This window comes from Herpailurus yagouaroundi, unplaced genomic scaffold, assembly GCF_014898765.1.
Source record: "Herpailurus yagouaroundi ecotype Mexico unplaced genomic scaffold, PumYag 67493, whole genome shotgun sequence".
Taxonomy (NCBI): Eukaryota; Metazoa; Chordata; class Mammalia; order Carnivora; family Felidae; genus Herpailurus; species Herpailurus yagouaroundi.
In genome coordinates, this window is record NW_024420301.1 from 1,383,176 (window position 1) to 1,395,963 (window position 12,788).

General features: G+C 44.3%; 1 protein-coding gene across 21 annotated transcripts in view; it reads right to left on the bottom strand.

The window, feature by feature from the left end:
• Positions 1-1,881: 1,881 nt before the first annotated feature.
• The window catches only part of ZNF185 (zinc finger protein 185 with LIM domain), a 94,432-nt gene continuing 83,525 nt past the window's right edge, over positions 1,882-12,788 (bottom strand). For 20 of the 21 annotated variants that reach the window (XM_040467427.1, XM_040467440.1, XM_040467433.1 and 17 more), the window contains 6 exons: positions 11,509-11,619; positions 10,376-10,456; positions 7,858-7,929; positions 6,125-6,227; positions 5,139-5,237; positions 1,882-4,208 (listed from right to left, as the gene is read on the bottom strand). In XM_040467427.1, coding sequence (XP_040323361.1) covers positions 5,139-5,237; positions 6,125-6,227; positions 7,858-7,929; positions 10,376-10,456; positions 11,509-11,619 — 466 coding nt within the window. In that variant the 3' untranslated portion in view covers positions 1,882-4,208. The remainder of the gene's footprint in view (positions 4,209-5,138; positions 5,238-6,124; positions 6,228-7,857; positions 7,930-10,375; positions 10,457-11,508; positions 11,620-12,788) is intronic. The other variant, XM_040467439.1, reaches the window with a different exon arrangement.

Here is a 12,788-nt window from a genome sequence, read left to right on the forward strand (position 1 = left end):
GACCTCATTCAGGTGGATGGGTTGTTTACCTGGTGGGAAGATACAAATCTTCATTTCTGACCAGTATGAGCCCTTAGTGGTCCTGCCTGCATGGGTCACTATAGTTTTCCATTAACTTGTATTATTGGACATGGGAACACTAAGAAACACTCTCAGAGGATCAATCTCCTAGGTTGCAAACATAGTCCTTCCTGCCCCCACTATGTAACAGCAACCGTGTTTCCCCTTGATAATCAGAAGCAATCAACCAGCCACTAACCCTCTTCTTTGTTGTTTCAGTGGCATGAGGGACCCCCACATGGCCATGTGGCAGTCTCAAATTTCAGTTCAATGGAACCATTGTTGGTTCCCCTGGTGAAAGCTTTCCTCCCTTGGGGCCTCCGCAGGGAGAAGATATTGTACAAAGAAGCATCACAAGAGGAATGTGTTCTTTGGAGACCTACAGGTTGAAGACATTCACAAGCAGAGTCCTTAGAGGACACCACATGAGGGTTCATGGGTTGGGGGCCTTCATGGGTTAGATCTATGGGGGAGGTGGGGGAGTAATAGAGGGTATGTTCTGGGATTAACCTTCTTGGTGGAAACATGGTATGCTAAGTGATTTTTCAAAATAACACTACCGTATTTTCCTTTTAGGTATTTGTATCATATAATGTCATCAACAGAGTCCTAGAAATATCTGGTTAGGAGCTACTGCTGTAGCCCTTATCCTCTGAAGTAACAAAACCTCTTCTTCCATTCCCAATTGTACTCATGTAGCCAAGATGGTGACTGAGGTTGGGGTGAGAAAGTAGCTCCAGGGACACTAGCTCAATAGCTATTGAACATTGGGTTCCAAGGTCCCTGCTCACTAGTGGAAGGATTCCTCTATCATGTCTTTTATCTTTGGACTTTTGATCACCTTTTTTTTATCCCTGGGCTAGATTAAGACATATACAGTAAGAAAATTGTATTTTGGGATATAAAACTCAGAAGTGTGGGTCACTTGATAGGCAGCACGATGATTCAACAGGATTCTGTAGCACTGACTTTAATGAGAAAGATGAAAGTCTTGACTACTGGTACACTTCTGGAGGAATGGGTTCAGATGGTGTGTGGGCACCTTTGAGAAGGATATTTGAGAGATACATATTTAGAATTATTGTCAACGAAGAGTTTATGGGACCAGGATTGTTTAGATGGGAGAAGAGTTGATGAGGGAGAACCCAATAAGCATCTTTATTACTTTAGGGGCTGGCATATGGGCAAGGGAGGATATATTACCAGTGGGTGACAGTTAAAAGGAAAAGATTCTAACTCAACTGAACAACGCATTTTCTGAAACTGGACCTGTCCACAGAGTGGGCTTGTATGGGACTGAGCTGATCATTGCAAGTGTACAAGGACTAGATGGCCATCTGTATGCAATGGTAATAAAGGGGAGGATGGACCCAACAGAATAAAATATTCTTTGTTAAGATCTCATCAGTCTAGGGACACCTGGATGGCTCAGTCTGTTAAGCATCTGACTTCGGCTCAGGTCATGGTGTCATGGTTCACAAGTTTGAGCCCCGCATCAGGCTCTGTGCTCTCAGCACAGAGCCCACATCGGATCCTCGGTCTCCCTCTCTCTCTGCCCGTCTCCCACTTGTGCACTTGCTCTCTCTCTCAAAATAAATAAATAAACTTAAAAAAAAAACAAAAATATCTGACTAGTCTAAAATGCTATGCTTCCTGTGCATGCATGATTTCTAGATTTTGCTATTTTTTGCCTCTTTAGATTTGATACTTCTTGAAGTATTTATTTGCTTTTATAGAGAATGGCTTTAGGTAATATTAGAAAATAAATTACACAGCCAATACACCAAGTTATTACACTTAAAAAAAAAGGAAACCTTAACATTGACTACATTGACATATTTAATATCTCAATATTTATTATAATTGAGTACATTAATTTGGGTTAAGCAAATGTGATTAAAAACACTAGATAATTAAAAAGAAGCAAAAGTATAATGCAACCACCTCTCTTAAGTCTGCAGAATTTTGTGCCTTTTTAGACATGAAAGTGTCTGTTTTGAATAGAAATCAATATTGATCTTACAAGCTTTCCATCAATTTCTTGCATATTGGTTCTAAAACTCCCTTAAAGGCACAGTGTATCTTAAAGGTGGAGAAGTCAGCCTATCTTGGATCTCTTTATCCTGTACTCGATCAACTAGGCTATACTGACTCAGGGTTGGTACCTCCAACACAAAGGAGCAGCCTTTCTTTCCCTTTTATTCATTCATTTAGCACCTATGTGTCAGTGTCTATCATGTGCCAAATCCCTCGCTGTGGGCTATACCTGGGGAATACCAGCTCATATTTAGTGGTACATGACCTATTGTATCACTTTTCCCCTCCAGAGCAAATCTGATGCACATCTATGCAAATAAATGGAATGTTCCTCTCTGATCATTTGACAGGAAGACAAGTCCACCAGCCAATGTGCGTAGGAGTCAGAAACTGGAGAGAGATGGAGACATTTTCTAATTAAATTAAGGGAACAGACCCTCAGTTTTCATCAGAAAACTTTCAGGTTGTCCTTCCTCTCAAGGACCTTACACAGTGATCCTGGTCCCAAAGGCAGATGAGCTTAGTTGAACCTGAGTAGAGTATCAGCTGACCACATGGATGGGCCTGCAATTTGTTTAGACAGTCAACAGGTTTCTCTGTTCCAAGTACTTGGGACTCCAGTAGTTGCTGATATCCTGGCTAGCTCAGATCGGGTAGCTCACTGTGGCTTTCCCTGGGTTGACAAGCTCTTCTTTGGGAAGGTCTGTGAGTCAAGTCTCTACCCAGCAGAGAAATCTAAGTTTGGAAGAGTATCTCAGTTCAAAATTATTTTCATAGAAAGGGGAGGAGAGGGAAGGAGGGCACTTTGACTTTTGTGGTACTTCACAGGGAGACCTAGGATGCCCAGAGGAGGAACATGATTTTATACTTTCCTCTCTTTGTAAGAGTATGCCTCAGGGGAGACCTATGGAGGGCAATGTTACTTGGTAAAATGAGGTAACCTCCGCACAGACCTTGGCACATGACACTAAATCAATGCTTGGTAATGTGGTTACTGTTACTGAGAACATGGGTTCTGGAGAGAGACAGCAATGGTTCCACATGATGTAGTGACCACCTTCTGAGTCTTGATATTCCCATATATAAATTGGGGACAAAAATAACCTCTGCATAGGATTAGTATGAGGATTGATGCCATCACTTTGTGATAATGCCTGATAGGTAGTAAGGCCTTGAGAAATGTTAACTGTTTTTCTTCCTTCTTAATCCTGCTGGAGTCTATACAACCTGAAACCTACTTTTGAAGATTTCTGTGTAACTATTGGAATTGAGGGAAAAGGTATTAATCAGCTATCAAGATTCAGAGACAGATGTTCCTTTGGTCAGTGGCCTCTTAAGAATCACACCCCATGGAATGTAATCTTATCTGTGTAGACTTTCAAATGCATGCCCACAAGCTTGCAGGAAAAAAAAAACCCTCAATTATAGTGAAAAGTGGGAAGAAGATAATTAAAATCTGCTATATAACTCAATAAAAAGCAATTAACTATTTTTAAATGTGTATGGAAAGTTAAATATATAAATGTATGTATATATATATGTATACATACATACACACATATATATGGCAACTATAACAGACAAGCTAAATATTAGCCTAAGCCAATCCCTAGCATTCAATGTCTGCAATTTACCCACCAGAGATTTACCCACCTGGCCCCTCAGAAGCTTCAGGAGACCTCTTGTTTTCAAGCCCCAAAGATACACTTAGAGCTGTAACCTAGAATGTGGGGTTGCTCTCTGTCCCAAAAGTCAGGACACGCTGAAACTCATGCTCCTGCCTATCGTACCAGACCATCTAAACTCATCAGGAAGCCAACCTATCTTAAGAAAGCCAAGATGGAATTCTTGTTCCATCTTTTTTTTTTCTTGAGCCTGAAATAAGATCATAGATGTAAAGTGCTTGCTAAGCTATTAAAAGCTACACACACACGTTATTGTCATCATTAAGATACTCTACTAGATGCAATCAGTTCAACTTGAGAAGGGCAAAAGTCTGAAGAAATCAAATGGGGAGGAGGAAAGTGAGGGAAGAGGAGCTAGCAACTTGGGGCAACTGAGGACAGCCAAACTTGTCCAGGAGTCATCAACTTCTTCTCAGCCTGGAAGAGCTAAAAGAAAATAGTAGTAGCCATTAGATTAGAAATGCACATCCAATCCAATAACCAGTCAGAGGTTCTTGGGGTGGCTGATGTCTCCAGGCATTAGGTAAAATAGTCCAGGTCAAGTGTCTTCTAGAGAGAAGGCAGGAGGCTTATAGCTGGTGCAGAGCCTGGTTGCTACCCATTTCCATTGTCTTCAAGGTGGATACTCTGCTCTGTGTTTCTAGTTGAGGAGGTGCTAAGGAGAAGGGGCTCCCAGAATTTGGAAAGGCAGTGTCCTATAGGCACCATGCAGCTCAGACACTGAGTCTGGGTCAGTTCTACTGGCTTTTAGCATGCAAACCTGTCTTCAGGCAGTGTTGGGGATATGGTCCAGAGGCTACCCAAGCAGCCCTTCCTGGTTGGGCCAGCCCCAGGATGGCACCATCCCCTCCCACATATGACCATTTATCCTGGTCTTTACCTACTGCTGGTCCCCCACCTGATTCTAGTTTCACTGAGCACCTTGCTTTTTGAGTCCTGATTTTATGCTATATAAGCAATGGTGGAAGTGATCCAATGGTGGAATTTAGAAGAGAGCCTTGGATTTGAATTAGAAGTTCTGGGTTGAGATCCTGATTCTGCCATCCACTAGCTAGTTGTTTCCTTTTTAGGTCTTCATTTGCTTGTTCTCAAATGAGGCTAACAACACAGGCCTGGCCAGCATCCCAGGGAAGCTAGAGAGCTCAGATAAGATGCTGCATGAAAGGTACTTATTGAGAGGAAGATGCTATAACTCCTGCAACTTAGAAGGGTCTTTGGGGAGGGTCTTTATCTGTACCACCTAAAACCTCAAAGCCTCAAGGCTAAGAGAGATAGTAGCATTCTGGTTTGAGACTCAGGAAGAGACCCGGGCACATTTCTTCTCCCAAATAAGTTTCCTGGCTGCTTGGTACCCACCTAGAAGAGCTTCTCATAGCATTTCCCACAGTGGATGGTGTCATGGTGAATGAAGATCTGATCCAGGAGCTCACCCATTGGTTTACTGCAAATCCCACACTGAAAGAGAAAGCAAGCTAGAGGTCAACATGCAAGTGAAGCAACATAAATTAGTGGAGTGTGGAGGGTGCACCTGAGCAGACACTGACTTGATGGCACATCCTGGACTTTGAAGCAGAGAACAAAAGTTGGTAGAAAACAGAGACAAAACTCAAACAAACAAACCCACACAAATTAGCAGGCATGATGATCACATAGTAGTTAGGAGCCCAGGTTTCAGAACTGTTCCTGGATTTGAGCCCTAAATCCACTGTTTATTAGCAGGGTGATCTTGGGCAAGTTACTGAGGTTCTCTGAGACTCTATTTCCTGATATATAAAGTGGCACACTGGCAGGTTATCATAAGGGTATGGTGAGGTAGCCCATAAAGGACACTGAACCTGGGGTCATATGTAAAGTAAGCCATTGCTGTTGTAGGAGGGCTGAGGGACTTCAATTGTGATATTTAAGGTCCAAAGGAAGGTGATATGAAAACCTAATGAAAAGGAAGGCTATTACAACAGTGTAGCTCTGCTGTCTTCAGGACTCTCACACCTGCCACTCTAGTGGATATCTGAAGGACAAAAGTGGCCAGTCATCTACAGTGGACCTTCCTGCAGACAGTCTTGAATAAGAGGGGTCATGAGTTCCTAGGTGTCTAGGTCTCCAACCATCTCCATGGCTGCCCTGGGCTGATCAGGCATTCTGGCTTCCAGTTTGCAAAAGATGCTGAGCACCGTGGAAATGACTGCTGGCATCCTCAACTCCATCCACTCATTCAGTTCCCACTTCTCCCAAGCCTCTGGCATGGAGCACAATCACACAGAGATCAAGCCTTCTTTCTAGTCTTTGATCCACGAGGCTCCCTAAGTCTGGACAATGTTAGCAGCACCACCCTTCTTCCTTACCTTAAAGCAATAATCATGGCAGCAGATGCCAAGATGCTCTAGGGTAATCTTTGGACAGTCTCTGATCTCCTGGTTGCAGTAAGTACAGATCCCTCCAGTTGTTCTGTGAGATGAAAAACAAGAACCTGGCAATCAGGCTGGCATGCAGGCTACTGATGTGATGCAGCCAGACCCTCTGATTTGACACAAACAGCCCTATATGCCTGTATTCTCAGCCTGCCACCTTTTTCTGCAGTGTGAAATTGGTTACATATCCCTTGGCTGGGCCTAGGTTTACTATAGACCTTCATGATATTTCCAGAAATTGGTCATGTATCTTCACCGTACTCACAATCATATGTGTGGACCCCTTGGTTTGATTCTTATTCCAGGCAGCTTACCTCTCCCTGACCCCTTGCCTGGCATGCTGGGGGCACTACTCTCCTCTAGAACAGGAAGACCCATGCCTTCTTCTATAGGACATGTGCCCTTGTCTTCCCTACCTGGCCCCCTGTCTTCATGATGCTTCCCTTCATGCCTGGGGCCACTAAGCCCTGCCTCTCAGACCCTACACTCTTGGACCCACCCTGCCCCATGATACTCCAATGACCATCCCAAAGACAGTCTGGCTGTAGATTCTGATGGGACATCATGTTGGAGTTCTAGATACCGACTTCTAGGTTGAGTATCTTCCCACTTTGAGGGTCCCTGCTTTTGTTTCTGAGAGTCACCACTGCTTTTCCTCCTCAGAGGGAACCTGCTCAAAGTGCCTGCCTGCCATGATTCTTCAGGCATAAATTGGGAGTGCTTTCTTTCAGAGATTTGGATATGCTTCTGACAGAAGCCAGAGGTGGTGCTACCAACCTGGAGCCACACAGGATCCTCCTTTCAAGGGCCCAGAATTACCATGATCATCTCAGGTTTGGTCCCTCCATCATGTAGGGCTCAGTCTCTTAACAGTGTTGCTAAAGACTCCTGCCTTAATCAAAATCCTGTTCCCCCCCCCCACCCCCCCCATGTATTTTACCATCACCAGTTTCAGCTCACAGTTAGTCAGATAACACAGTAGAAATACCCCTGACCTGGGAGTAGTCATGGACCTGGGATTTAGTCCTGGCTCTGCCACTAACTCCCTGTGTAACATAAGGTACATTATTTATTCTTTTTAGGCTTGTTCCCTTCACTGTGACCTGAGTGAACTGCATCTCTAAGACTCCTTTCTCCTTTATTTCAAGAATTTAAAAATATGACTTCTTTATCATTAAGACCATCCTGTGGCCACTGTCATCTAGTGACAGCTTTAAAAACTGCTGAATAAAGCAATGTCTGCACCTTCATTGAATTCACATGAATGGCTCTCTCTGGCTTCTTGATGATAGCAACCCATTTTTCCTCACTTTCCACCTATTGCTGTCTTTTGTAGTTTAGTTTTTTTTTTCTTTCTGGTCATATTTACAGGTTAATTAAGTGATCATTTAGGTTCTAATTCCAAGGGCCTCTCCTGCTAACATGAGCTCCCTGGGCCTTCAGGCATCATAATTTCCCTTCTCAGTAGCCTTTTGAGTTTGCCCTCTTTGTCTTAGCTGGGTCCAAAGGCTTTAGTCGCCACAAGTGTGACATCCCAAGGACAGATCTGCAAGTGGATCAGAAGCAGCCAAATGGAAGACAAAAGCAAATAGACTTAGTGTGGAAATGTCTCTCAGCTGTTTCTTCTCTGTAGACCTGAGAGCTCCCTGGAAAGATAGTAGACTTACCTTTCGGAGTACAGAGAGCTGTCACATGCAGGTTTCTTCTCCACATCACATGAGTCTTCAATGCTTCTAATGCTGCAGAGAGTGTGATGGGGAAGAAGAGGGCAGAAGATGGGAACCAGATGACTACCACACTCATGAGCGGAAATGCTTTTATAATATTTTTAATCCTGTGGCCACAAGCTGAGACATGGTTCTGCATGGCCAGCCATCATCTGTTATGCTGAAGGGCAGTGGAAGCTTTGAAATTGGTGCCAGGGAGGCATAATTCTCTTGGAGAAGGGCTCTTGCATGGGGGCAAAGAATACCTGCCATGCTGAGGAAGATGACAAGGGCGGTGGCCACGATTCTTAAGGCTGTGTATTCCAGGAGGCACCCTCCCAGATTCACTGACCAGTAGGAAAGGATCATGGCTCTTCTCCTCACATATGCGTCTGGGTTATAATGTGAGTCACTAAGAGCCCACTCACAGCAGAAATCAGACGTTAGGAATGGGAGCAAACAAAAGAAGGAAAGATTCTGACATATTACCTGTGTTTGAGTTACAGGGGGAATTGGGTTGAAGTTTTTTTTTTTTTTCCGTTTCGCATCTTCATTTTCAATATGACTTTTGATAATAAACACAAATGATTTAAAAAAAAAAAACCTATTGTCAGGGAAGTGTGACCAGCTACAAGCCATGGGGTACACTTTAGTGAAGCTGCCATTCTCACAGGAGCCATGTGGTGGCTATGAGAGGTAGCCAGAAAAACTGCTGCTCTGAGGTTAAGTGATTTGCCTAAGGTCATGCTTGGAGTAAGGAATGAGCTAGAATTTCAGTCCAGGTTCTGGTTTTGTGTGTGTGTGTGTGTGTGTGTGTGTGTGTGTGTTTTTCTCAGCATTAAGCTTATCTCTAAGCTTCCTGGAAGGTAAAGAAAAAGGGGGAAACACAATACACTACACAATCCTCCAATAGAGAAACTCTGCTTTTTTCATAAGACATAACATTTTAACTGAATGTAAACTTCAATTTTAAAATAAATTTAGATAGGGTGCCTAGGTGGCTCAGTCAGTTAAGCGTCTGACTTCGGCACAGGTCATGATCTCACAACTCGTGAGTTTGAGCCTCGTGTTGGGCTCTGTGCTGACTGCTCTGAGCCTGGAGCCTGCTTCAGATTCTGTGTCTCCTTCTTTCTCTTTGCCCCTCCCCTGCTCATTCTCTCTCTCTCTCTCTCTGTCTGTCTCAAAAATAAACATTAAAATTTTTTCAAATAAATGTAGTTGCCATATGGTAAGAATTAAAGTTTACAGAGGAGTGGGAATGACAGAAGAAAACCCAGGAGACAGAGTTCAGTCGAGTAACACTCCTAGAGGCAAATGCTGGATGGCAGGGACAGCTCCCTCGGGGGTGCTGGGGTTTTTGCATATATTATTTCTAATCTCAAAACCTCCCTAAAAAAAAAGCTATAGAGTCAGAAAACAGATCAGTGGTGGCCAGGGGCTGTGGCTGGTGGTGTGGGAGACTGCTAATGGTTATGGGGTTTCCTTTTGGGGTGATGAAAATTGGATTGTATTGTGGTGATGGCTGCACACATGATGAATGTACTAAACGCCCCTGAATTGCACACTTTAAAGAGGGAAGTTTATGACATGTGAATTATATCTCAATAAAGTTACTGACAAAAACCACCCTTAGGAGTTACAGGTGAAGAAACTGAGGCTCAGAAAGGTTGAGAATCTTGTGAAAAATGACCCAACCAATGGGGGCCAAGCTAGGGCTTGAACTTGACGTCCATGTCCATTATCCCACAACACCCATGAAAGCTGGTCCAGAATCCCCAGAGGCCCAATCATGAAATAAGGCCAGGGAGCTCCTCTCTGTAACTAAAATCCTCATTCTAGGCATGAGATGATGTGCCATAAAAAAAGATTCCTGGGAGAATGGTATGTCAGTGCAGGTTACTTTTTAACTGAGGTGGCATGAAGGTATCCTTCCATGTGGCATCAGGAAACAAGCAGATATAGAGATGATGAGTGAAAAGTTAAGTATATATCAGGAACTGTAGTCAAATGTGTGCTCAAATGTGTGCAATTCATGGCCATACAGTGGCCATACAGCAATTAAATGTGAGGAACCCTGGCATGCTGGAAAGGGCATGGGAGCTTAAGAGATGGTAGGGATGGGATTAACTAGATAAAAGAGATTGGAACAGGATGGAATTAACTAGATAAAAAGTCCTTAAGGGCTTTGCCAGCTCTGTAAAGAGGAATGCTCTTAGAATTTCACTAAAGAAAGCTTGTGGTCTACCAAGAAAAAAAGTTAGGCAGAAGGGCATGGCACTGGAAGTAGGATGTAGGATGAATTAACAATAAAGGGGAACACAAAGGTACCAACTTAGGTAGAACAGCTTGAAATCATGTCTGTGGGCAATTATATCATTCATCCATTCAATAAATGATTACACAGAAACAATTCTGGGCCAAGTCCTGGATGAGGTATGGGGGATTCAGGATCATGGAAGGATCTGAGACTTGCTCTTACCTGTCATAGCATGAAGACACTGGCTTCCCAGAGGATACCTCACTAGCATTCATGTATTCCTTCATGAAGAGAATCCCTTTGCTGTAAAAGAAGCACAGTGAAACAGAAAGAGGTATACTGAAAGATTCCAGGGCACTGGGTCTTGCCCAAAGGAGGGTCCCAAGGCTGGGAGGAAGTGAAGGAGCTTATGGTAAGCCCTGGAGGTAGAGGCACTGATGGGCTCTAAGTGCCACCAGGCAAGGAAAATGGCAAACAGGAACTGCTGCACTGTTGAGTGTACTATTGACTGGGCTGAAATTGGAGGCTGTGGGTTCAGCTTGCTGTGTACAAATGTGAGAGTCCTAGAAAAAGGCTCCCTGCAATCAATGTCAACATGCTTTCCTTCATGAAGATCTCTATACTATGGGAGGCTTGTCCCCCACCTCCCCAGACTGCAGTAAAGTGAACTTCCTATCTTCCTCTCTGACTGCATTTTCTTTCCCTTTTGCCCTGGCTCCGGATAGTTTCCAAACTGCAGCCGTAGACTGTTGGTCCTCGCCACTCTGTGTGAATCTCTAGCAACAATAAAATCTCTCCCTTCTCAATCCTAGATAGGCCTGTGGCAAAACTGGAAGTCAGCATCATGTTTGGCTTACCATGGCCCTGAATTTGACCTTTATCAAGCTGGCTTGATGTTACCAGAGAGTGCTCTGATCTCCTTGCCCTCCCCATACACACACATCACTCAGCCTTCCTGCAATAGCTAATACTGCAGGTGAGGCCAGGAGTGTAGGTGAAGCAGTAAATAATGTGAGAGAGACAGACATAGGCCCTGGCCTCAGTGGGCTTTCTCTGGCCTTACCACATGTTTCTCAAGAGATATTATTAGCAAGGTCCTACAGATGGCAGAGCACCAGGAATTGACATTGGGATAGGGGGAAGGGGATACAATGAGACTCTGTCCAGGCTTACAAACAGGACTTTAAATTGGGGAGATCTGGACTACACTATGTGGTCCCTTAACCAATGGGATTCTGGGAATTGGGGGTGGCACTAGAGCTAATATTAGGGAAGTGACATGGGGCAAAAACCAAGTCGTTTAGCTCTTGGGGGGATATAGCCCAGAGAACACCTCCCAGGTTGTCTCTTATTACCTGGTTGAAATGGAGTCCAATTCACTTGGGGAGGCTGGGATGTAAACATGAGGCTGCTCAGTAGAAGGAGTAATGGTAACAGTGACCATACAGCTCGAGGGGTTTTTCACCCTGAAGGAAGTAAATGGAGGGGGGAGTGTGTCGACACTGAGAGCTGACATCTGCCAAGGTCAAATAGGGTTTGGGGGCCTACTCCTGAGACTGCCACTTGAAGGAGTTTAAAAATATGCCAATGTTTTTAAAACAACCCACAGAAATCACGGAGCTTCTACAAGTTATACAAGTCTCCTGAGATCAGTGGGTAGAACCACTTACTTTATAGATAAGAAAATCCAGGTTAAGTGACCCAGGTAACACTGAGTCAGTGGCAAGACCTTAATCTTACAGATCCTCCCAGAACTCCCCAGTACAGCCAAAGGCCTTGGCCTGTGACTCACTTGATTTGAGCAGAGCCATTGGGCTGACAGGGACTTGACAGAACAACTCAACTCACCTCCTCACTGGATGGGACAGCCCCTTCCTAGGATCAGCTCTATCCCCCATCCTCCAGAGAACTCTCTGGAGAATAGAAGGCCAAGGGAGAGAGGGACAAATGAATTTAGGCATCACCAAAGAAGAGACTTGGATGTACCTCATTCTGGAAGGCATTTGCCATAAGCAGAGGCAAGAAACTGACACATATGATGGTTTTTCTGAATCTCCACCATTTGACTGTACACACAGTCCTTGGCCTAGAATCTGACCTCCTAGCTGGCTTGCAAGGTTTTTCTCTGGCCAGGCCCTTACTTGCTTTCACTCTGCCTGCTCCTGGGTCACCAGTCCCATACCCAAAGCTGCCATAGCTGCTTGCTGCCATCGAAGGCATTCTGTTGGGCACCACCACTGCCCCCCCCCACAACTTGTGCCATCCCCTTTACATCTACCCACTCTCCAGTGGCCTTGGGACAGCTCTATAGGCATAGATTGTCTTGGGATGAATTTGGCTTCTCTCCAACATGTTGCTGCTCAGATCAAGTTCTGGATGTGGCCGTCTCAACTTGACCCGGGTTCTGGGGTATCACTCCCTTGTTACAGAATCCAGTGTTCAAGACCTCAACTAGTTTAACAGTGGGCAGGAGCGAGAACAATCATGATCTTGTACTGCCTAGCTCCCCAGCTTCATCTTCTCAAACTATTTTTTTTTTAATTTTTTTTTCGATGTTTATTTATTTTTGGGACAGAGAGAGACAGAGCATGAATGGGGGAGGGGCAGAGAGAGAGGGAGACACAGAATCGGAAAC